This window comes from Danio aesculapii, chromosome 18 (assembly GCF_903798145.1).
Source record: "Danio aesculapii chromosome 18, fDanAes4.1, whole genome shotgun sequence".
Lineage (NCBI taxonomy): Eukaryota > Metazoa > Chordata > Actinopteri > Cypriniformes > Danionidae > Danio > Danio aesculapii.
The window spans coordinates 34180641-34207515 of record NC_079452.1 but is presented as its reverse complement, the minus strand read 5'-3'; the positions used below and the strand labels follow the sequence as shown (position 1 = coordinate 34207515).

Genomic DNA, 26875 nt, shown 5'->3' with positions numbered 1-26875 from the left:
CATCAGGGAAAAAATATTGCATGTTGAAATGTATTTAAGTAGAAAACATTTTATTGTATGTGGTTTATACACAACCTTTGAATGTCAAACATTTTGGAAAACCCCTGGAAAACAACCTTCATTTCCTCTCCCCATCGTTAAGGTTCTGTGAGCTGATACACTCTTATTACTTGACTTTAAATTGACTTTAAACTGAGTGGCTTGTAGCTACAGTTTGTAAGTAGACTCCCGACACTGATCTGAATATTCTAGAGCTTATTATCTGTGTGTTTATCAATGGCTCCCAATGGCCCAGCAGTTCCTCTTCACACCTCTGATTACATTCACCAGCGATCCCTCTGTGTGTATGTGAGTGCGAGCGTGTGTGCGTTTGTGCATGCTATAGTATGAGCATTACGTGTGCGTGCATGTAAGCCCGTGTGAGCATTATGAGCGTTACGTGTGCATCTGTGCAAGTGTGTGTTTGCGTTTGTGCATTTTTGTTTGTGAGTGTTGCGTGCGAGCGTGCATTTATTTGTGCGTGCAAGTGTGCGAGCGATACGTGAGCTTGTGTGCAAGCATGTGTGCATGCAAGCGTTGCGTGTACAAGCCGACAATGTTTGTGTTTGTGCATGCCAGTGTGTGAGCGCTACGTGTACATGCGTGCATGCAAGCTTGTGTGCGTTTGTACATGCGTGCATGTGAGCGTTGTGTGTGTGCGAACATGTGTGCATGCAAGTATTTGTGTACGAGCATGTGTGCGTGCGAGTGTACGAGCCTGTGTGCGTGATTACATGAATGTGTGTGCAAGCATGCGCGTTTGTACGTGCGAGCTCTACGTGTGTGTGCGTATAAGCGTGTGTGCATGCGTGCATTACATGAGTGTGCGTGCGAGCGTGTGCATTTGTGGGTACGAGTGTGCTTGTGTACAAGCATGTGTGCGTGCGAGCGGTATGTGTGCGTGCATCCGTGTGTGCGTGCGAGCGCTTGTGCGTTTGTACGTGCGAGCATTATGTGTGCATGCATCCGTGTGTGCGTGCATCCATGTGAGCGTGCAAGCGTTTGTGCGTTTGTACGTGCGTGCATCCATGTGTGCGTGCATCCATGTGAGCGTGCGATCGTATGCATTTGTACTTGCGTGCTTTATGTGTGCGTACATACAAGCGTGTGTGCATGCGTGCCTTGTATGAGTGTGCGTGCGAGCGTGTGCAACTGTGCGTATGAGTGTGTATGCGTACAACCATGTGTGTGCGTGCGTGCGAGCGTTATGTGTAAGTGCGTTGCATGCCTTTTGAGTGTGAGTGCGTGTGTGTATGTGTACCTTGTATTCGCTACTTTAGCAAAACTAGTATAGCAATACTAATAAATTATGATATGTGGGGATATTTTTTAGTGTTTATGTAGAAAAGAGCTTATGAATGAATTAGAATGACGTTTTTTTAATAATATTATTAATATTATTACTAATTATTGTTAATATTAAAATGCAGTTTCCTGTGAGGGTTGGGTTTATGGTTATGGTTAGGGTTTGGGTACATAGGTGGATAGAATATACAGCATGTACTGTATAAAAGTTGTGTGTGTGTACTGCTTTTAGTGGTTTATGAGGACACAAATATGTGTAATGACATGAGTGTGACCTTAGTATTACAATAAGGCGGTGGTTTATAAGGACATGCCTTGTGTCCTTGCTATCAATTCAAAACATATTTAAACTATTTCAACGTATTCAAAATGTGTGTATATGTGCGCCTGTGCTACTGTGAATGTGTGTGTGTGTGTGTGTGTCTCGGAGAGATTAAGGTGACGTGAAGTTGGGGCATGCGGCGAGACTCTGAGGTTGGAATCATAAAACTTCCAAGCCAGGCTATTTCAGGCTGCACCCCTGGGGCTCTGAGAGAGATGGAGGGAAAAGGTGAACACTGTAAAAATAGAATGAAAGACAGAAGGAAAGAGAAGAAGGGAAGAGGGATTCCTGGGCATACAAATCACTATTTTAGTCCTAGTGACTTCAGACTGATGATGCTATCATTGAGAAATCACTCACTCTCTCTCTCTCTCTTTCTCTCTCTCTCTCTCTCCTCGCTCTATAATACATACTTTACTGTTGTTGATATCAGACTGGAGTTTTCTCACAAATAATTTGGTGTAGTTGTCTGGAAATTGGAGAAGTATGAGCATGTATGATGTTTACAAATGACATAGTAGTGAAGAAAAAATTAACAGTATATTTAACAATTAACAATTTAGGATAAAGGGCGACTCAGTGGTGACCAGTAGCGCTGTCGCCTCACAGCAAGAAGGTCGCTGGATCTAGTCACATCTGGGCCAGTTGTTATTTCTGTGTTTGCATGTTCTCCCCATGTTTGTGTAGGTTTCCTTTGGGTGCTCCAGTTTCCCACACAGTCCAAAGACATGCGCTATACTGCAGGTGAACTGGGTAAAACATTGGCCGTAGTGTGTGAATGAGAGTGTATGGGTGTTTCCTGGTACTGAGTTGCAGCTGGAAGTACATCCTTTGTGTAAAACATATACTAGAATAGTTGCCGGTTCATTTCGCTGTGGCAAACTCCTGATAAATATAGGACTAAGCCGAAGGCAAATTATTGAATGAATGAATTTAAGATAAAACAATAACAATAAATAATAAACAGTCTGTTTCTCTCTCTCTCTCTTTCTCTCTCTCTCTCTCTCTCTCTCTCTCTCTCTCTCTCTCTCTCTCTCTCTCTCTCTCTCTCTCTCTCTCTCTCTCTCTCTCTTCCTCCATTGAGGGTTCAGCATACCAATGAGCAGAGAACTGCACCACTGCACTTCTCGTCTGTGGAGTCGTGACTCTTTCTCATCTCCGCTGTTCACTCTTTACCTCAGTGACACTCACATCTCTTCCTTTTGCTTAAACTCCATCCATTCTTCTTTTTAAACAATCTCAGGCATCGTTTCATCTCTCTCCACCTCTTCATATCTGTTTGGTCTTTTCTCACTCCGTCTTGTTTCTTGTCATCACTGATCTTCTTTTATCTATCTTTTAAATGTGCTCATTTTAATTGTTTTGATTTCTCTTCTTATCTCCTTTTATCTTATATAATTTTCTCTTATATTCATTCATTCATTTTATTTTCCGCTTAGTCCCTTTATTAATCCGGGGTCGCCACAGCGGAATGAACCGCCAACTTATCCAGCACATGTTTTACACAGCTAGCCCTTCTAGCTGCAACCCATCTCTGGGTAACATCCATACACTCTTGCATTCACACACACTATGGACAATTTAGCCTACCCAATTCACCTGTACCGCATGTCTTTGGACTGTGGGGGAAACCGGAGCACCCATTGGAAACCCACGCGAATGCAAGGTGAACATGCAAACTCCAAACAGAAACAGCAACTGACCCAGCCGAGGCTCGAACCAGGACCTTCTTGCTGTGAGGTGACATCACTACCTACTGCGCCACTTCTTCGCCCCCTCTTATATCCCCCCCACCCCGATTTCTTCATTCTTGTCACATTTCTCACATCCTTCTCTTTTTTCTTTGGGTTTTTTATTAATTTATTTGTTTATTCGTTTATTCATTCATTTTCTTTCTTTTTGCTTCTTTCATTTCTCGTTGTTTCTTATACGGAGTGTGTTTTAGGGTTATTTGTTGTTTGGTTTTTTCATTCTCGTCACATTTCTCATCTTCTCTCTTTTCTAAAGTTATTTTCATTAATTAACTAATTCATTCATTCATTCTTTCTTTTTTTCTTTTTTTCTCTCTTTCATTCCTTCTTGCCTCTTGTAATGTGCGTTAATATTTCAGTTTTGCATATCATGCCTCATCTGTTTTTATTTAATTTTAAGTTTATTGTATTTAAATTTTTTATTTAATTTTTATTATTTTATTTAATTTTATATTTTATTTTGTATTATATTTTATTGTATTTTTTATTTTATATTGTATTTTATATTTTATTTTATATTTTAGTTTATTTTATATTATTTAATATAATATTTTATTTTAATAAAATAATTTATTATTTTATTTTATTTTATTTTACACTCCCTTCATTCTCATCTCATTTCTCATTTTCTCATGTCTCTTTTCTTCAGTTATTTCTTGCTTGTTTTTTTTTTTTTTTTTTTTTTTTTACCTTTTTCTGTTTTCATCTCGTCTTTATGACTCATCTCTTTTCATTTCATTTCATGTTCATCTGTTGTTTCATTTCATCATATATATATCAATATATATATCACGTGTGCTGTGATGAGTGAAAAGCTTAGGTGCTGGCTCCAGACAGTGCAAATACAATGACAGTGCAAATACAATGACAGTGCAAATACAACGACAGTGCAAAATACAGACAGTGCAAATACAATGACAGTGCAAATACAACGACAGTGCAAAATACAGACAGTGCAAATACTATGACAGTGCAAAATACAGACAGTGCAAAATACAGACAGTGCAAATACAATGACAGTGCAAATGCAACGACAGTGCAAAATACAACGACAGTGCAAAATACAGACAGTGCAAATACAATGACAGTGCAAAATACAGACAGTGCAAAATACAACAACATACAACAGCATACTCCCAAAAAAAAAACAGGACAATGTAAAATTACCAGTGTTGACAGCAATATGTACAGTGACTAGGTTTACATCCTTTTCATCTCTCTTGCCTCAGTTTGTCTAATTTCATAATTTCTTCCCATCTATAATCTTAAAGTAAGTCTATTGTTGTCTCTTCTTTTTTGACTAATGATTTACATTTTTTTAACAATTCCTCAGAACTTCAGTTCCCATAATTCCCTCTGAGCCGGGGCTATGATATCACATAGTTATGATCAACTGTGTAGGGTGTATGGGCTTGTGTATGAGTAGATTATTTTCATAAGAGCGCAGCAGTGGTGTATGTGCTGCTTATTAAATAAAGCACTGAGCGTGTTGTAATGCACTGCACACACACACTGCACTGCCAGAGTCAGCATTCTACTGCCCACCAATGTAACTACAAAACACACACACTATCCAACTCGCTTCCTCTTAGGTTTTAATTATGATTGTATGCAAATGAGATGGTCACATACACCAGTGCTTTCACCGCCAGAGGCTGCAGATCTGCTAAATCACACTTCATGTGCTGTTCAGACTTGACCGATCAATAACACTGTGCACTGTGGTCAAATTTACTGTTTTTAAAAAGAAGAAAATATGGCAATGAGTATCAGTACCAATATTGACAGAGCAAATCCAATTAGCTCTGGCAAACCATTAAATCAGCAGGAAACTTTCCCTAAACAAAGTGTCCTCGGGCGATGCTGGAAAATGCCCACCTCTGCATTCACAGCCAAATGAGGCCCATAGACTTTAATTATCACAATCTGGAAAACACACATATTCTGGTGCTAATAATTAAACAGCTGACTGATGATGTGAGTTCATCTGTTTCTATGTGTCTGATTGTTTCTCTCTGTCTATCTATGCATTTGAAGTCAGAATTATCAGTCATCCTGAATTATTAGGCCTATCTATCTATCTATCTATCTATCTATCTATCTATCTATCTATCTATCTATCTATCTATCTATCTATCTATCTATCTATCTATCTATCTATCTATCTATCTATCTATCTATCTATCTATCTATCTATCTATCTATCTATCTATCTATTTATTTATTTATTAGGGGTGGGCGATATAACCTAAAATTAATATCACGGTATTTTTCATCTTTTGAGCGGTGACAGTATAATATCATGGTATTACTTTCAATAGCAAAATAATATACATCTCAAAGAAGAACGGACAAAAGAAAGTCTCACTTCTATCGCTCTTTAAAAGTTTTGGTTTGGGTCATTGTAAATGCTCAGTCTCGTTATGAGCTGATCTTATTTCTCTGTGTTGGTGGAATAAAGCAGGCGAGTCAGCCGCACCAATTTATGAGCAGACAGAGTGGGATTCTCGCGATGACCACCAGCGCAATTCCGCTCTTTGTTATGAGCCGTAGTTTCAGTGTAAACTTAGTAAAGGTGAATTTCTTTGGCGATGATGTGTACAGTGTTAGATTTTATATTTAGCGGACATTTGCGCTGAACACGCGGTGAATGCAACGCATCGAGATTCGGGCACCTTTTCCGAAAACACTCGATTGATCTCAGCTGGCGGATCAACATTTACCTCATGTCATGATCGCTGTCATCTGCGCCATTATTATTATTATAACTTTAGGTGAGGTTTGCAAACCTGTGCACTTTTCACTCTTCAGCCATTTGCATTTCCTGCAGTAACAAAAGCTCCCTGTTATCTGACAGCGGGAAGCGTTGAGTGACTGACAGCTAATATGAACCAATACAGCAGCAGGGTAGAGCGATTCAGCAAGTTTTTAGAGAAAATCAAATCAGATTGCACTACAACCATTATATTCAGACACACAAATGCTCCCAAATATATTATGAGGGCGCATAGATTAAATTTCGGGCGCTCATGCGACCAAAATGGTTGCAATTTCGAGCCCTGTAGTATATGGACATGTATTCAGACCACAACTGAACGTTTGAAGAAAATTTGGCCATTAAGAATGCAAGTTTTTTTTTTCACAAGTGAAAGTGCAGTATTGGTGATTTGTGGTTTTATTTTCTAAATTTTTAAATAACTTGCTCTCTGTTTGATGGTTTATTTCACTTCTACATTTTAAGGTATACTAATGTCACCATATAGAATGTTTTGAATGTATATGAATGTATTAGTAACAAATAATGCTAGGGTATTTAAGTTCTTACGCTATTATATGAAAAAAATACAACTAAATTGACTCCCATGCTTATTTATTTAAAACAAATTTTGCATGTTATAATTCTACTTTTATTTTGGTGTGCCAAATCTCATATTTATCAATGTATTTCACTAATTTTATTTTATTTTATGCCTTTTGTCCCTTGTTTATTTCATTCTCCGAAGATTTAATATATGCTTGTCTCCTTCCTTTTTTAAATTTATTTCTTGCTTGTTTCTTTCTTCCTTTTCATTTTCATCTTGTCTCCATGACTCGTCTTGTCTTGTCTTCATAAAAAAAAGTATTTTATTTTATTTTTTTAAGATTTTAGTGAGGCTCATGTAAGATGAAGCTGCTCTGAATATTTTGTTAGCTTTCTTTTGCTTGAAAGATATTTTATTATATCTATTTTTTTTTTCAAAAGTTTTAAATCTGTCTGTTTTTAAAATAGAATGTTTCGAAAGTCACAGATATCAAAAATAGCATGAAGAGAAAAAAGATTTAAAAAACTTCCAGAAGAAGAAAAATCACCATACAAGCAAACAGTAAACAACTAAATAAAGACAGAATTGACCATTTTATATTTAGAATCTGTGGATATAACACGGCGACACAGTGGCTCATTGGTTAGCAATGTCGCCTTACAGCAAGAAGGTCACTAGTTCGATCCCTGGCTGGGCCAGTTGGCATTTCTGTATGGAGTTTGCATGGGCTACCCTTGTTGCCGTGGGCTTCCTCCGGGTACTCTGGTTTCCCCCACAGTCCAAAGACATGTGGTACAGGTGAATTGAACAAACTAAATTGTCCGTAGTGTATGTGTGTGAATGAATGTGTATATGGATGTTTCCCAGTACTGGGTTGCAGTTGGAAGGGCATCCGCTGCATAAAACATATGCTGGATAAGTTGCAGGTTCATTCTGCTGTGGTGACCCCTGATGAATAAAGAGACTAAGCTGAAGGAATATGAATGAATGAATGAATGAATGAATGAATGAATGAATGAATGAATGAATGAATGAATGAATGAATGAATGGATATAACATAACTTTTGAAGTGGCTCATCCAATCAGATCAGAGTGAGAAAGTTCAAATAGCTTTTGCTTTATTAATACTCCTACAAAGCACTCATGAATTAGACTGGAAGAGAGACCATTGGTGAGCGCTCTGTTATATCAGTGAGTGTGTGTGTGTGTTTGTGTGCGTGTGTGTGTGTTGCAGCAGAACACTTCAGGCATTTTTTCTTTCATTAACCTGACGGACAATCAGCCGGTAAAGCCTTCCACTGAATACCAAATAGATGATTGGGCGACTCTCCCAGCAGCTGCGTGAGCTCTGACAGCCTGTCTGCTGATCAGATCTTATCACACTAACTGTGTCATACAGCTTCCCGCTCGGTGTCTGTGTAAGATAGAGAAAATCTTAGCTGTTTTTAGAGGTCCCCTGAAGTGCCTTGAAATGTGCAGCTTTGTTCAATGTGTGACGTAATTTCAACTGAAACATTAAAGGGGACCTATTATGCAAAAATCACTTTTATAAGGAATTTAAATGCAGTTGTGTTGCATCAGTCTGTGAATAAACCCAACCTCTAATGGTAAAATTATTAATATTTTTTTATAATCACACTTAATAAAAAACAGTCTGCAGAAACACTTTGATTGGCATTCTCCCGTTGTACATGTCATTAGAGTGGGAAAGTCCCGCCCATTAGTGATGATCTCTCCCGTATTAGCATAGACAGCCCTGAGTGAGAAGCAGGCGTCTGTCACTGGAGTTTTCACACCATACCATATTTAAAGATATATATATATATATATATATATATATATATATATATATATATATATATATATATATATATATATATATATATATATAAAGATATTTAGATATCTCTTCCTGTGTTCGCGTGGGTTTCCTCAGGGTGCTCTGGTTTGCCCCACAGTTCAAAGACATGCACTATACAGCTATTGGGTCCCAGCACTGAGTTGTGGCTGGAAGGGCACCTGCTGTGTAAAACACATGCTGGAATAGTTGGCGGTTTATTCCGCTGTGGCAACCCCTGATAAATGGGTCTAAGCCACAGGAAAATGAATGAATGAATGAATGATTGAATGAATATAAGTGTATAAGTGAAGCCTCAGTATGAACTCTTAACACTAGGGAGCATTTGGTTAGTCACAAGACCTGATAAGAAGCTGAAATGCAGGGTGATGTTATGAAAATTGTTGATTAAAATATTAACAAAAGTGAGTAAGCTTAAGTTCTGAATGCTTATATCTACTAAATTTGTATCTCTGTTTTGGAGAGCACTGGATTATAAACAAAATTCAAGGCACAATATGCATGCTTTTTAATTAAAATATTCAAAACACAGTGTTATATATTTTGCTGAATTGTGTGCTTGCATTAATCTGAAAGTTTGGAAGAATGTTTGAATCCAGAGAAATAAGCAGTTTTTAACTAGTGACCACAACTCCCATGAATCCACACAGTCTCTGTGTCATCAAACTATGCCATTGTTTGTTGTTAATATGCGCCCTCTAGTGGAAAAAATTAAATACTGTGCCTTTAAGACAAATGTACAGCTAATAAAAAACAAACTTTAATATTAATTTTAAAGGGAATTTAAAGCTTTTTTATGCTAATGATGATTGTGAGGATGGTGGCGGCGATGATGTCAGTTGTAATGACAGAACCGTCTCCTCTGATGATTCTGATGTTATTGAAGTGAGCAGAAGTCATCTGATATTTGAGCGGCTCAGAGAATCACTGAAGCTTTTATAGAGTCATGTTTTCAGCCTATTGCTTTCTTTAAGTGTTTCCGTTTGGAAATGGCTTTTTGATAAATGCAGAAGTCTAGGTCAAAACACTCTCAAACACACACACACCGGTAATGGGACTAGTAATGTGGTGCCAGATACCAGGCTTTTTTCTTGGATATCTGCATGTACATATAATCCATTTTAATTCAAAGATCTCACTTCACATTCATACTTTTTTCATTACTGCTTTGTTCTTTTAGCCATAGTTTTTGTATGTAGTTTAAAATGCCAGGAGACATAATCAATAATTTTAGACTTACAGCATCTATTAATAATTAAACATTATTGATTATGCATTATTGATTTTATGAAATATTTATTTTTTCATTTTAGTTATAGCATCAGTGCTAGAGATTTTAAATTGTCACTATGGTAGTTTTCATTATTTTATTATTTTTTTTTTTATGGATTTAATTTGATCTGCAATAGCATTTTTTTTAACACAGTTAAACAAAATCGCTAAATTAAACAAACAAAATTCTACTTTTCTATTTTATCCAAAAGTGTTATTATTATTATTATAAATTTTATTATTATTAACTTATTTTAGTCTTTTATGCAATTAAAATTATTGTTTTTTAACTTTATTAAAATTTTATTGTCATAATTGTTACATTGAAGTGACAAACTACAAGCTTTGGATGTTTTTCTTCTTAACGCACAGTTTGTCACTGTTTTGTTGCACATTAGCTATAGATATCCCTAACACTAACCAACTGATATGAAAAAAACTTGACTAGGACAAAAATGCTTGTAATTTAAGTACAAAATTCAATTTTTCAGTTCAATCCAAAAGTGTTATTAATTAATGCACTTAAAAAAAATAGACAAATTTTAGTCTTTTATGCACAATTTTCAGAATCAGAATCAGTTTTATTGCCAAGTGTGCTTCACACACACAAGGAATTTGTTTTGGCTACAGAGGCTTCCAGTGTACATAAAGTGACATGTGACAACACAAAATAAATATAAATATGAAAAAATAAAATAAAAATGATAAACATTTTATTGTCATAATTGTTACATTCAACTAATAATAGTCAAACTAAATTTTTCGCTTTCCAAAATTAAACCAAAAATATAAACATTTCAGCTCAAACAAGTCAAAATTTTTCATTCTATGAAAGAGTAATTTTCTATTTAAGTTATAGCTTTTTAATGTTAATGTTAGTCAAAATAATATATCAATCAACAAAATTGTATTAAAAAAAACTAACTTCGATTGGTCTCATGCTGTCAAGTGATGCGATTTCGCAGGTCAGAGTTCACCAAGCTTGAACTTTGCAATGCAGCGAACTGCGAAACTTGTCGCACGAGCTTGCGTCTGATGCATTTGCTTGCGTATGAGTCTATGGGGAGAAGAGTCCAGTGTGACCGTAGCTTTATGCAGGTTTTATTAAGTATTGTGGTCAGACAGGAAATGATCAAAAACAGGTGCAAAAGGGTACAAACAAGGAAATCTGTAGGCGTCGTCAGGCAGATGGTTGATACAGGTAGCAGACAGGGTAAACGCTAAAACAAAGCAAGGGTCAGAACGTACTGTAGAAACTATCCTACCGAGCTTTTTGTAATGTTATGCTGTGTTCACACCAAATGTGGTATGCACGGATAAATTGCGCTATTCGCGCATAAATAGAACATTTTGAATTTACTTGCTACATTTGCGTGTCAAATCTGCTATACTCACATGTCAAATCCACTTCACAATAGATGCAGAATCGCATCATGGGCAGGGCTTCTGTCTGCCTGGTGACTGTAGCTTCGTTGCTAAATGGGTATGAACACAGCATTACAGGGTTTTAACCTAACAAGACTCAGCAATGAGAGTGTAAAAGTGAGCCATATATATGTATGTGTAATCAGTACATGAGCAGCTTCAGCTGTGTGAGTCTAATCAAAGGAGGCTGTGTGTGTGTGTGTGTGTGTGTGTGTGCGTGCGTGCGTGCGTGCGTGCGTGCGTGTGTGTGTGTGGGGCAGGGGGGGGGGGGGTATGGGGGGCATGACATGACTTGTAGTTCGAATAGAGACAGGATTGAAGTCCATGTGAATGTGAATGTTCTCCAGCGATTCATGAGAGTTAGATCACTGGTCATTGTGACACTGACATTATTATTTATAAGAAGCAATCATATTCTTTCCAGGTGTTTCTTGCTTCAAAAATAATTTTAGTACAAGACATTGTGTGTATATATTTTTTTACTAATATTTTTAGCTTGAAATCTTTTCATTATCAGCATGTATTGCTTTCATTTTTGACTGAATCAGATTGCCTTTTTCTTTTACTCACATCACTTAAATATCATAGTCACGTCACTTCAATGACTGTACTCTTTTCATTCTCCATTTGCACTGTGCAAATTTCCTCCAGGCAGCCTCTTGTTAGTAATGCCATGAATGAAAAGCGTAGAAACATTCCAGCCCACCTCTTTTCCTCCAGGCCTGTAATTACATTAATTCATAAGAAAAATTTTTGTTGAGTTTTTTTTAGTCCTTGTTTACATTCTGTCATCTCCGGCTTTGCCATTTTTCAGCTTGTTTTAATGTTAATTCTAGTCAATTAGTTTGTAGGACCTTTTTATTCAGAAGATGTACCTTTTTATTCACACAGTGAATTCATGCACAGTTTGACGGATTACTCATGAATTATGAAAACATATCATGGATAGTTATGCAATTATTTTAACCAAATGCTTCATTTAATGTTAAAAGTCATGTGAAATACTTTGAAATGTGTATTTTTGTTTGATGTGTGACTTAATTTGAACTGAAACATTAAGAGTGGGCGGGACATAGAGTAGCTCCTCCCCATTTATAAGAAACAGCTAATAGTATTTTGTTTTAATTCCAGCTCTGCCAATGAGAGTAGTTGAACTCAAGTGCATATAGCAATTAGTGATTAGTCATTTTGAATGAATCTTTTGTATGACTCGAGAGCGATGAGTCACATTTGTGCAGGTGGAGTAGAAGATTAGTTCCTTTTTCGAGTTCGCTATTGGGTTTGAGCCTTTCGTTCATCACGTGGAAGACAGAAGCCATTCATATACAGTCAGAGCCGGAAAAAGATTTGATCCGTTCATTTCTTGAGTCCTCCGTTGGAGTCATCTCTCTTTACATGCTGTCACGTGATGAAAGAATGACTCAAAAGCCAGAAGACTCGAAAGGTGAACCAATCATTGATCCTCTCTGCTCAGACTGTGTGCTTTGGTTAAGTTTATATGGGACTGTCAGTGTGATGTGAACAAACAACTCAAATTTGAAGACCTGACAGAAAAGATGAGCTGACATAATCATAGAAAAAAGACCAGGTAAACAATAAATGATTATTTTCTCTTTCTCCTTGAAATGCAAATTAGCTGGTTTTCCCCTCTCACCATTCCCAAGTGTCTGCTTCTCATGCATTACCTCAGATAAACAGCAGTCAGTGACGGAGACAGACATTAATGAATTAGAAACCTAGCACATTAGGCAAAAATGCCAAGCAAGTTTATTTGATATATTTGCGGTGGAGTTTATTCAAGCCTTTCTGAAATGATGAGTCACACACAAATGCCATTACAACATTTGCAGTACACACACACACACACACAGGCATTTACTTGCACCATGTGGCAGTGATGATTATGAATTACAAACATGCTCTGCTTTTAGTGTTGGGCAAGCTACTTGAAAAATGTAGTGAGCTAAGCTATTAGCTACACTACTTAAAATGTATCTTAACTACACTAAAAGCTATACCCTGGGAAATGTAGCAAGCTAAGCTAAAAGCTACATTTAAGCTATTTTTCCAATTTTCATTTTTTAAATCGAAGCAACTTAAATTATCATTCATATCTTAGTGATCACTAAAACTGTCAATGAATCTTATGAGGCAGAATTGTTCAGTTAAGTTACTTACTGTAAATAATATTGTACCAAACAGAAACAAATTATAGTATATAACAGCAAAAACAAAAAAGATCCAATAAAACTAGGTGTTACGCATTTAAAATACTATAGTAATGTAGAGTAAAGGGAAATATTTACGAATAAGCATTAAATTACACAAACTTACATATTTTAGTATTATTAATAACTATCATGAAATAATAGTAATTACCGTAGTATACTTCAGCCTACTACAGTAAACTATATATATATATATATATATATATATATATATATATATACACACACACAAACATATATACATATATATATACATATATCGTGTTGGCCCAATGATTGATTTGCGACTTCACCGACCAGTAACGCACCAAAAAGTTTTTTGTTAACCATCGTAAAACAGGAAGAAGACGAAATCGTCATTCCTGCCATCATATGGATTTACCGTCATCGGCTAGACACCGGCCTCACAGCTCCGGTAATGTTGGTGCTGTCACTTATTGATTTGCGATCGGTAAATGTAGCTTGTGTGGACCCTACTGCGCTACTAGACTAAAAAAATTGCTTCGCTACTGAAAAGCTATTGGATTTATAAAGTAGCGACGCTACCTCCACGCAACCGAGAAATGTAGTTAAGCTAGTAGCGTTACTACTTGTAGCGACGCTACTGCCCAATACTGTCTGCTTTAAACGTTTTAAACTTGTAAAACTCATTGTTGAGCTGCAGCTGATCACAGAAAGTTGGATCAGATCTTTTAATCCCAGTTTCTTTGCAAATCCTGTTCTGTAGACATGTTTATATGTGTTACTATGGAGTCATGTTAATATGCGGCTGTCAATAAGTTGGGTAGGTGGGGAATAGCACACTCCTACGTCACGCTGTGGTCGGCCTCAAAATTGCAGGGATTTGTATTCTAATTTTAACGTCACAAAATTTTAAAAAGAGACTTGTTGTGTTTATTTCACTCCAATATGACTGTGGACATATTATACCTACACACAGTTCTGTCCAAACGTCCAAACAAAAAGCTTCCTAAACTCGATTTTGCGTCATAGCTGCCCTTTAATACTTACATACTGATATGAACATCTAAAAAAATCTTGACTGGGACCAAAATGCTTGTAATTTAGGTAGAAAAAATTATTGCACAGTAATTATAATTAAAAAACACACAACATAATGAACAGTTGTTTATTATTGTACATAGGACTTTGTTATGAAAGCATAGCAAATCATGGACACGATTATGAAATTAGCATGAGCAAATGTATAATATGACCTTGCTTGTACTCATTGCACTCATACAAAAAACATGGACACAGTATATAATTAATTCCAAATGCTTAACTTGACCTTTCATGTACCTGTCAAGCTATGTTTTGAATGAACCGAATACCGGAGAAGATGGCATTTGTGGAAATCATTCTTCCTGGATCTTGTAGTTTTAGCAATTTAGCATTTGCCATTTAGCGTTTGGTTGCTTTAATGAAAGTTATTGAGCAGTGGGATTCATTAGGAACAAATGATTAGATTTGATACACCCTGTCTCTCTCCGAACGAGAGGCTTATCACGGTTAAGTGGCCTGGAAATTTGGAGCTGTGGCGATCATTCTATTTATAGAGTAAGAGGGAATAAGAGAGAGTGCAGAATTGAACCCAGTTGATTAGCATGTGATTGACGTGCATATCAAGTCAACCGGCGGTTCATTCAAGCTCAGATTAAGCTTTATTACGTATCAAGTTAATAGGATGGTTAACAGATCGGAACACATACACATGCTCTCATATACTGACACACACAATTAATGTACGTTTCACCAGTAGTCTAGGAGGGGACTATGTACAGTTGAAGGAAAAAAAATTATTAGACTTCCTGTGAAATTTAAGTGCTGTCTAAGGGAAAAAAGGATTGTGTAAAGACATTTTTAAACAATATTTTTAATAACTAATATCTAATAACTAATAATTATTGTCTTTGTCATGTTGACCGTACATCATTTTTTATTTTGTAAGATATTGTTATTCAGCTTAAAGTATCATTTAAATGCTTAACTGGGTTAATTAGGCTAATTAGGCAAAAAAAGTTTGTTAGGCAAGTCATTGGACAAGATGGGTTTGCTCTGTAGCCAATCAGGGGAAATAAAAACCCATGCCCTTGACCCCTTGATTTTGACTGAGGTAGCAAGTTGGCTTCATATGTTCACTCCAGCATTTATATGTCCCATAATGATTGTGACATCAAAATAGTGAAGTTCCCAAGTGGTCAAGGGTTTAGGGCATTCAATTTAAACCCATTCAGCTATTCTGCCAGTAGTGGGCACTTGTGTGACAGAATCAGTGGCATACATCCGAGCCTATGAGATGGAGGGATTTTAAATAGTGAAGGGCATAAAAGATTGGTCTGGAATGCAGACAGTGAATGAGTAAACGAATGAATGAATGAATGAACGGATGGACAGGCGAATGGATGCATGAATAAATGGATGGATGAATGGGAATGAATGAATGAATGAATGAGCTAACAAACAAGCGAACGAACGAATGAATTAATAAAAAAGCCCCTTTTTCCCACAAAATCCCAGCTATATTCTCATCTTATTCATACTGAACAAAACTGAAATGAATGAATGGATGGATGGATGGATGGATAGATGGATGTGAATGAAGGAATGAATGAACATATGAACGAATAACTGAAAGCCTCTTTTTCCCACAAAATCCCAGCTATAATAATTCTAATCTAATTCATACTGAATAGAACTGAAATGAATGAATGTATAGATGAATGAATGAATGAATGAATGAATGAATGAACGAATGAACGAACAAACAAACAAACAAACAAACACAAACTAATGAATGAACTATTGAATGAACTAAGGAACGAATGAATGAATGAATGAATGAATGAATGAATGAATGAATGAATGAATGAATGAATGAATGAATGAGCAAACATTTCCGGGACATTTAGTTTACACTGTCCTAAAAGAAAGACCATTTTTCCACAACATCCCTGCTATATTAATTCCCATCTAATTTATACTGAACAGAACTGAAATGAATGAATGTTTGAATGAATGACTGAACAAACATTTGCAGAACAGTTATCTGAATTTACTCTGTCCTAAAAGAAAGCCAATTTTCCCACAACATTCCAGCTATATTAATTCCCTTCCATTTCATACTAAACACAACTGTAATGAATGAATTAATTAATTATTTTAATGAATGAATGAATGAATGAATGAACATTTGCAAAACAGTTATCAAAGTTTACTTTGTCCTAAAAGAAAGCCTCTTTTCCCCACAACATCCCAGCTATATTAATTCCCATCTAATTCATACTGAAGCAGAAGTGAAAGAATGACTCTCATTACTCTGCATCTGCACTAGCCGAGCTCTTATTGTGCACGGCTGAAAAGTTACACGCCGGCTGAATTAGCCATTCCCCTTTCATCCTTTTTAAGACTCAAAGGAGCTTTGAAGCCGATAAGAATAGAGTGTTGTGATGGTATCTCAGCATCCGAGAAGAAACACACACACACTTCTGCCTTCTCCTCGATAACAACGGTCCTTCTGTCAAGAGCTAGCCGTGGCAGTTTGCCTCGGTTGATGGTCAGGGACTGACACTGAGAGCTTGGCGAGTGTTTCTCCCATGATGCCGTTTGCCAGTATGTGGCAAAAGCCTGTTTCCAATATGGCGAGCGTGTGAAGGCAGGCAGTAGGGTTGGAGAGCTCCGGCGGGTCCACTCGTGACACTCTGTAAACACACTTATGCGGGTGCATAGAGTGATTGGTTATGTAAGACACGCGCAGACTTCAGTGCGTATGTACGGACATGCTGTCCATTCTGTGGTCCGAGAAGATAAGTTGATCCTTCAGGACGTGGCAGAGAGATTGCGGAGATGTGACACTGCCTGCCTGCACACCCAAGATATGTATTGTCTAGTTCTAGTGTACTCCATATAGGTGGGTGGGTTTGACAAATGATTTACTATCCTATAAAGGGACTAAGCCGAAAACAAAATGAATGAATGAATGAATGAATAATCCCTTACATTCATATAGCGCTTTTCTGGACACTTTACACATTGGGGAAAATCTCCTCATTGAAGCAAATTATGATATGGGGATGGTTAGGAGGCCATGATGGACAGGGGCCAGTGGGCAAATTTGGCCAGGATGCCGTGGTTAAACCCTTACTCTTTTTCGAAGGACATCCTGGAATTTTTAATGACCACAGAGAGTCAGGACCTCGGTTTATCGTCTCTTCTGAAAGATGGCGTTCACTGACAGTATAGATTCCCCTTCACTATACTGGGGCGTTAGGGCCCACACAGACCACAGGTTGAGTGCCCCCTGCTGACCTCCCTGACACCACTTTGGCAGCAACCTAGCTGCACACTTTGTTAGCAACACTTCTGTTCGTACAGCCACATATCGCAAGTCTTTAAATATTTTCTATTTTATTTTATATTTCATTTATATTTCTCCAAAAATTAGGTTCTTATTGTTATTATTTTTGTTAATGCTGTTGTTTAAGGTCACGAGTGGTTGAGTAGGCGTTTCATTGCATATTATACTGTGTCTGAGTCTGTATGCGACTAATATAATTTCAAGAGTTCCCACTTAGATATACTTAGCGTTTATAGCAGGTTTGGCATGCTGTCCCGGGAGAGAACCCTGAGCTCGGAGATACTTGAGCCCAAGGCTCCCGCACGGTCAATAAGCATATAAGGGGATCCGAGATCAGGTAGGTCTGGAGAGCTCCCCCTTAGAAAAGGGAGGAAAAGGAGGAGATGGGGTGGAAGGGGGGATTCTTCCAAAACGAAGAAGAAAGAAGTAGGGAGAAAACGATCCATTTATTGTAAACTAGGATTATTCTGATTGGCTTATTCCTGATTACAGATAAGCAGCCAGTCTTGCTCAATCATGTCACGTGCTCCTCTCAACATTAGTTTATGAAACTTCACTTATATGAGACTGGACCACTAAACAAGTCTTATGTTGCACGGGTATATTTTTACAACAATACACTGCATGGGTCAGAGCTATGAATTTTTATTTTATACCCAAAGTCTTTAGAATGTTAAGTTTGATTAGTTATGTGCATTGCTAAGCACTTACTTTTGACAACTTTAACAGCCTCTGATTCCAGATTTTTTGAATAGTTTTATCTCGGCTAAATGCTACACTATCCTAACAGACCAAACATCAATAGAAAGATTATTTAATCAGCTTTCAGATGATGCTTAAATCTCAGTTTTGAAAAATGTATACTTACATGTTTGTGGTTCAGGGCCTCATATATTCTATACGTTATTTGTTTGTTTGGTTGCTTGTTTGTTTTTATTTTTTTATCATATTAATTTCTTGCTCCACAATTTCTTGGAATTCAATAAAATGTTTTTTAATAATTTGTTTGTTTGCTTGCTTGCTTGTTTATTATTTTTAACACATTCTTAATTTATTTTTCTATTTATTTTTTGTGTTTTTTATATTTATTTGTTTAATTTTAGTTTATTAGTTTAATAGTTAATTAGTTAGTTAGTTTGTTAGTAAAGTCAGTTGTTCCCATAAACATCCAGGAAATCTACTCAATTAAATTTCAGTTTTTATCATTTTTTTTTTTTGCACCAGTTAAAGGAAGTTTTTTATGTATATTAATGTATATTTATTTATATTTATTTATATATTTTTATATTTATTCATTTATTTATTTGTATTTATTTGTATTTATTTTTAATATATATATATATAAATATATATATATATATATATATATATATATATTTTTTTTTTTTTTTTTTTTTTTTTTTTAATTATTTTTTTTATTCAATCATTTATTTGTTTATTTATTTATATTTATTTCAAGTTAGTTATTAAAGTCAGCTGTTTCTGTTATGATCACCAGCAATCTAGCAGCTGCTAAAGAACTACAAATCCGCCAGAATATGGACTACAAGTTCCAATCATGCACCGCTCACGCGCACCTGTTCCTCATTCCGTTGATTTCACACACTCACAGCTGGGAGCTGCTCATGAACTGATTACATGGACTATATAAATAGCACACACACACACACCTCTTGGTTGAGTCTTATTTATCTGTTTGTGAACTTTACGACGCATTTCCTTTGCCTTGTTATTCCGTGCTTGATCCTCGCTTTGTTTTAGTGTTTATTCCTGTCTGCTTCCTGCCTTATGACCACTCGCCTGTTATTTCACTATGACTCTAAATTCTCTGTACATATCTGATTGCCCCTGTGATGACCACTGCTTGGCTGACCATTCATATTAATAAAACCTGCATTTGGATCAGCACTCCATAGACTGATTTCACGCGGCCCCCATTTTTAAAATAAAATCGAGGCTGCGGTGGGAAAAAACCCGAAAGTATTATTGGGAGTTACATTGGAACATTGTGTACTTGGCTGTATATCTTATCAGCGAAGAGAAAGTGACACAAATTTACCATTTCACCGCCTTCTGAGTGACTCGAAGGTCCGTTCTGAACGAATGGTGAAAATAAAAAGGGATATCAGAGCTCATTTTCAGCTAAGTTAAGGGAAATGGCACTAGTTAGCTAACATTTTCTTTCCCAAACACACGTTTTAGACCCCTTTTATCAAACTCGAGTTATTGAACTGATTCTTTCACTATATTAGACTTGTCACGATACTGAATTAAAAGAAAAAACGTCAATTTCCCGCTAACATTTAAGGCACTGTTGATGGCTTTCTTAAAACAGCACTGATTTGCCATTGTGTTCACATGCTCAACAGAAATGCTTGCGATTGGCTGAGAAGGTCATCAGTTCACCCTCCGCTGTTAACCGAGCACAAACACAGGCGAGCCCAGCGATCTGCTTAATGACTCGACTGATCTTCACGGCTGCTTCGCGCTCCAGTCTCCGTGTATCTGTGTTTGCACTGGGTGAAGGGCGGTAAACTGAGTGCAAATACAGATACACGGAGACTGTTGCGCGAAGCAGCCGTGAAGATCAGTCGAGTCATCAAGCAGATCGCTTTTAATTGTTTAAATTAAGCTTAACTGAATGATGTTAAAGTGATGTTTACACCATTTCTGCATTTTGAAATCTCAGCAACAGCTGGAGGTTTATAGTCCACATCATATTACTGCAATGTTTACAGTGCTGGTCCTATACTTCCGGGTTTCGTCCCGGAAGAAACTAGCTTTGGTTCTTTAAAATGGCGGCCGCGTGAAATAAGCTTTTGGTCACCGTTCCCTCACATGACCGTTTCCATACACATCCAGGAAATCTGCTAAATTTATATTTAATTATTTTTGTCATGTTAGTTTCTTTTACCAGTTACAGGAATTTAATTAAATGTGTGTTTGTTTATTTATTTATTTATTTATTTATTTATTTATTTATTCATTTATTTATTCATTTTTTCATTATTGTAAGTTGGTTGTTCGTTGGTTGATTAATTGGTAAAGTTAGTTTCTTCCATACACAGCCTGCAAATCTGCTAAATTCTCCTCCATATTTTCAAATGTGTGTCTTTTAATAGAGAATGACAAATTTTTTCCACTTGATACTCATGAATTGTCTGTGTGACCTGGGCTATGGTGGATTGCATTATAATTTTTCCATGATTATTAGACTGACACAGCACATAAAGCTTCTTTATTTCACAAGAGCGGGGAAAATCCTGTTTTCCATGAAATGTCCCCTCGGTGCGGTACATACAGTCCACAAACATTCATTACAGTGAGTTAGCGAGATTTCTCTGGACTCCAATATTGAAAACATTTAAATGAGAAGCATCACTGATGAGATCTGCATATCTTCTCCCGCTGAATTTATTACAAAACCAGCCCCATTTACACAAGTGTTTAATTGTGAGAGGCAGAGTGTGTGTGTGTGTGTGTGTGTGTGTGTAACCTCAGTCAGTAGCACTGAGGTGATAATATTCTAATGGCTGTGCTGCCGGCGAGATCATCACTAAAAACCACTCACAGAATTTCAAATCTCCTGATTAAAAATGCAGTATAATTGCTTGTTTTTACTTGGTTAGTTTTTAAAGTCTTTCTCTGGAGGATTGTGTGTGTGTATAGGATTGCGTGCGTGCATGTGTGGACTGTCTATACAAATCAATAGGGCTTTCAGTATGCCTTTACAATATTACTGACTAATCATTCCTTGGCAACTGTTGCCAGCCATTGTTTCCATGTTGAAATAGGCTTTCATTTTCATGTAGCATCTTAGCTCATTCATTTGTATTGTTTGAATATAAAATACCAATGAAATGCCTCTGTATATTATTATTATTTTCATCATTATTATTATTTTGAAATCAGTAGTTCTTTTTGAGATTTTTTTTGTAAATAGAATATCATTTTAATTTACATGTATTTCACAAATGTATTTAATTTATGTATTATTACACACACACACACATAAATGTATATATATATATATATATATATATATATATATATATATATATATATATATATATATATATATATATATATATATATATATATATTATTTCATGATAGTTATCAATGATACCACAATATGTACGTTAGTGTAATTTAATGCTTATTCGTAAATATTTCACTTTACCATACATTACTATAGTATTTTAAATGCATAACATCTAGTTTTATTAGATTTTTTGTTTTTGCTGTTATATACTATAATTTGTTTCTGTTTGGTACAATATTATTTACAGTAAATAACTGAACTGAACAGTTCTGCCTCATACGATTCATTGACAGTTTTAATGATCACTAAGATATGAATGATAATTTAAGTTGCTTCGATATAAAATGAAAATTGGAAAAATAGCTTAAATGTAGCTAAGATACTTTTTCAAAGTAGCTTTTAGCTTAGCTTGCTACATTTCCCAGGGTGTAGCTTTTAGTGTAGTCAAGCTACATTTTAAGCAGTGTATCTAATAGCTTAGCTCACTACATTTTTCAAGTAGCTTGCCCTACACTGGTTCTAAGAAACATCGATGTGATCGTACACTTCAAGGAAAAGCCGGTGCTGATCACATCAGTGTGATCGTTCGCGTCAAAGACTTAAAAGTGTGTTATTATTGTTTGTTTGTTTTATTATTCAGTTTTCCTCCGCATACCACTAGAAGGAAGTACCACAGTTTGAGAACCACTAGCTTAGGACTTTTTACAGTGTATCATTTCATTTATTTATTTTCCTTCAGCTTAGTTCCTTATTTATCAGCGGTCGCCACAGCAGAATGAACTGGCAACTATTCCAGCATATGTTTTACGCAGTGGATATCCTTCCAGCTGCAACCCAGTACTGGAAAACACCCATACACTCTCACAATCACACACTCATACACTATGGCCAATTTAGTTAATCCAATTCACCTATAGCACATGTCTTTAGACTGTTGGGAAAACCAACACAGGGAGAACATGCAAACTCCACACAGAAATGCCTGCTGGCCCAGCCTGGATTCGAACCAGCAACCTTCTTTCTGTGAGGCTAACCACTAAGCCACGTGTCGCCCAGTGTATCATATAAAATTTTCAATACATTGTCAGTTGTATCCTCTGCTGTTCTGTGAGCTTGTCTATATATGAGCAGCAGTAACTGAGGAGGAGGCGGGGCTTAGTGAAGGGTCAATTGTCCTTGTCGACCGTCAAGCAGCACTTTCATCCAGGATTACACTACAAGGGCCCTGCTTCACCCAGAGGCTCAAAGACACCGAAAAAACATGCAGTTTGCATTTGTTATGTGCTCTGTGTAAGTGGGCTTTCGCTTGTATGCCATCTCCAGTTAAAGATCTGCTTTACCATGAATGAAACCCTGTGTGTGTGTTTACAATACACGGAACGCAATTACATTGTTGCTTATTGATTTGTGGAATTCACGGAGTAGCACAAAATTGCCTACCTGGCCTTTTTGCACACCTTGCGCTTTCGATAAACACAGACACACACACAAAGCTTTTAAACTGCAGTCTCCTAGCAACTGCAATGCTGGTGGATTTGTATGTGTCTCTATATGTTGTTAGTGTGTAATGCATTGTAAATTCACTTAGTGTACATTAATACTGGATGAATCAGTTTCCTGTTGAACACAATGTTCTGTTTCCTCTGGTCATTCAGCTCACATCATTGTATATTTTGGATCTTTCTGTTCTGCCTCTTCACATTTATTTCTGAAAGGAGAAAGATTTGTGATTGTGTGCTGAGATGACAAAATGTTTCAGAATGGGAGTGCAGCAAAGACTTTGGTTGTTTAGTAATGCTAGTAAGATTTGACTGTAGCCATAAATTTCATAATTTAGCATTTTCTAAAACAAGATAAAAAGGTTTGTTTTATACAATGTTGACTTTTTTTATTTGAGGACATCTGCAAATTTTTCTTGTATCCAGATAATAATACGCAAAAAAAATATTTTATTTTATTTTATTTTTTTTACTGGATTTTTATTTCATTTGTTTATATTTTAAGGACTTTTTAGGCAGTTTGATATAAAAATGTATAACCCCAAAATTTACTATATTTTTTTGTATTTTATTTTTATTTTTATTTTATTTTTTCATTTTTATTTATTTTTTTTTATTTAATTTTATTTATTTTTATTTTTTAGTCAGAGTGTTATAAATATTTTATTTAATTAAATTTTTCTTTTTTATTAATATTTTTTATTATTATTACAATGTGATATAACAATGTGTAACCCCAAAAATATATATTTTATTTTATTTTACTCCATTTTTTAAATTATATTTTACATTATTTTTATTTTATTTATATATAGTCCTATATTTGAATGATTTTTTTAGCAGTTTGATATAAAAATATGCAACCCAAAATTTTATTTTATTTTTCTTCATTTTTCTTTTATTTTGTTATTTTATTTTACAATATTTTTATTTTATTTAGCGTGTTATAAAGTTTTATATTATTATTATTATTATTTTTTTTTTTTTGTAAATATTTAAATTTATTTTTTAAGGCAGTGTGATATAAAATATTTTATTTGATTTCCTTTACTTCATTTTTATTTTATGTATATTTTAATGACTTTTTAGGCAGTTTGAAATAAAAATGTGTAACCCAAAATGTATTTTATTGTATTTTATTTTTCTTCATTTTTATTTTAGTTTTATTTTTATTATTTTCTAGACAGTGTGATATAAATATTTTATTTTATTTTGAAAAAATTGGTGTTAAAGGCATAAAAACTAACTTTTATTTTATTGTTTAATAACAGTTTTTTATTATTTTTTAGATAGTATGAGACTTTAAAAAACTACATTGTTTGTTTGTTTGTTTGTTTGTTTGTTTGTTTGTTTGCTTTTTTGCTTTTTTTTATTTGATTTTTTTTTTTAGGAAGTACAAAGTTTTTAAAAAATCATATAGCATATAAACACATTTTTCAGTTAGTTTGACATAGAAAAAAAAAACGTATTTCTCTAAACAAACATTTAAACATGAATGAATGTATTTTTATCCTGGTGAGATCCTAGTGGGATTCAAGATGTTAGTGATTTTTTTTTTTTATGAGGATCTACAATATACAACCAGTTGCTCTGTGTTTACTAGATGATTAAGTGTCTTTCTCTCTCTGCTTCTCTCTCAGTGTTAAGTATAGGAGAAGGGGGATTCTGGGAAGGGACGGTGAAAGGAAGAACCGGTTGGTTTCCTGCAGACTGCGTGGAGGAAGTACAAATGAGACAGTATGATCCTCGACTTGGTAAGAACTGGCATTTTGCTTTAACTTGTGATTATTTATAATACTGTTCTGCGCTTCTAGTTCCTCTAAACATTTTAAATCAACTTGGCTAAATGTCAAATAGAATTTACATGTACATTTTGATCTACCTGGCATTTAGTGATTGAGAATTATAATATGCAGAAACTACCATCTTAATATCTTGTTATTTCTGCATCAACCAAACTTGTCAGACAAGAAAGAGGTGTTACATGTTATGATCTACATTGATTGTTTCATTAAGGTGTGTTTATTTAAAAGTCAAATCTAGTCTGATTAGAATTTATGCTACTGAGAATTTCATGTGAAGCTAAAATATAGGAATGGACATTTTGAAGCTGGTTGGTCCAGTTGGTCACATGACACTGCTGTCTTATTTTAGCTGGATCATATTTGTTTTATAATTGATCAATGTTGCATCATTGATAGTTGATTGAATTTAGTGATGAACAATATGTTGGTGGCCTTGTTGGTATCTGCTGATTATCAGTGTTATCAGTATCGGACAATAAATAATGGATTATTTACACACTTCAAACGCATCCTAGACTAAAAGGTTTTCATTTATGGCTTCTACATGGTATGACTCAATGATTTTTTTTTAGATGTTTTGCTGTTTAAGGGATCGTTCACTCAAAAATGAACATTTACTCACTCAAGTGGTTCACACTTGAATTTCTTTCTTCTGTTGAACATAAAACTATATGTTCTGAAGAATGTTGGAAAAAGCAGCTATTGACCTCGATTAGTAGGAACAAACAAATACAATGCAAGTCAATGGCTGTTTTTTTCAACAATCTTCAGTTTTGACCATATTTAGAATGGTTGTGAATATTAATGAGCTCTACTCTGACGCTCCGCAGCTTGTGTCAGTGTCTGCTTTCTCTCAAACACACACACCAGTCGATTCGAATGTTAACACTCGATTGAATGTGCGTCATCTGTGGTTATCAGCTGATAGATATGAGCCAGTAGGCCTTCTGCAAAAGGCTGTTATCATCCATTTACATGGTTAATCAGCTATAGATCACATAAGGCTGTGGCCGAAAAATATATTATTTATTAAATTTCCAATTAATTGTATTTTATTTACGTCTACCCCAACCCTAAACCCAATCGTCACAGTAATGTAAAAACAGATCTGGATCTGGAACCTTCTCTATTAATATAGCTGATTAATTATGTGGATGGATGATTACAGTCTTCTGAACCTACCAGTAGGCGCAGAAGGCCTCTACTGGCCCATATCTATTAGCTGATAACCACTGATAACGCCCATTCAATCGAGTGATAACATCCGAAGCATCCGGTACACACACACACACACACACACACACACACACAATGTAATATAGTCTGTAATACACACATGTAAAATACTCATACATAAGTTGTAAAAAAATATTCAACAAATTGAGTTGATGGTTGTTAACAATATTTCAGGTGTGGTGTTATTGAGGTTTATTTAAGCTAGAAGGAGCGAGTGAGCTATGTTCCTAAGTTGTGTTTTGGATGAAATATAGGCTAAATTAATATCCTACCTGACAATAGCAGCTGACAGAGATGCATTTAAAGTTGTATTTTGAGGCTTTAACATATATAAAAACACAGCCAGGAAACAATATCAACCTCTGCATAAACATATGATGTTTACTAAAGTTTATTAGCATCCTTTTTCTCAAGACTTAGTGAGTTATAT

At 35.5% G+C, this 26875-nt stretch overlaps 1 protein-coding gene across 1 annotated transcript in view; it reads left to right on the top strand.

Moving 5' to 3' along the window:
* The window catches only part of shank3a (SH3 and multiple ankyrin repeat domains 3a), a 320891-nt gene that overhangs the window by 212700 nt on the left and 81316 nt on the right, over window positions 1-26875 (top strand). Inside the window, 1 exon segment of the mRNA XM_056478459.1 lies at window positions 25045-25158. Within this exon segment, the coding sequence (XP_056334434.1) occupies window positions 25045-25158 (114 nt within the window).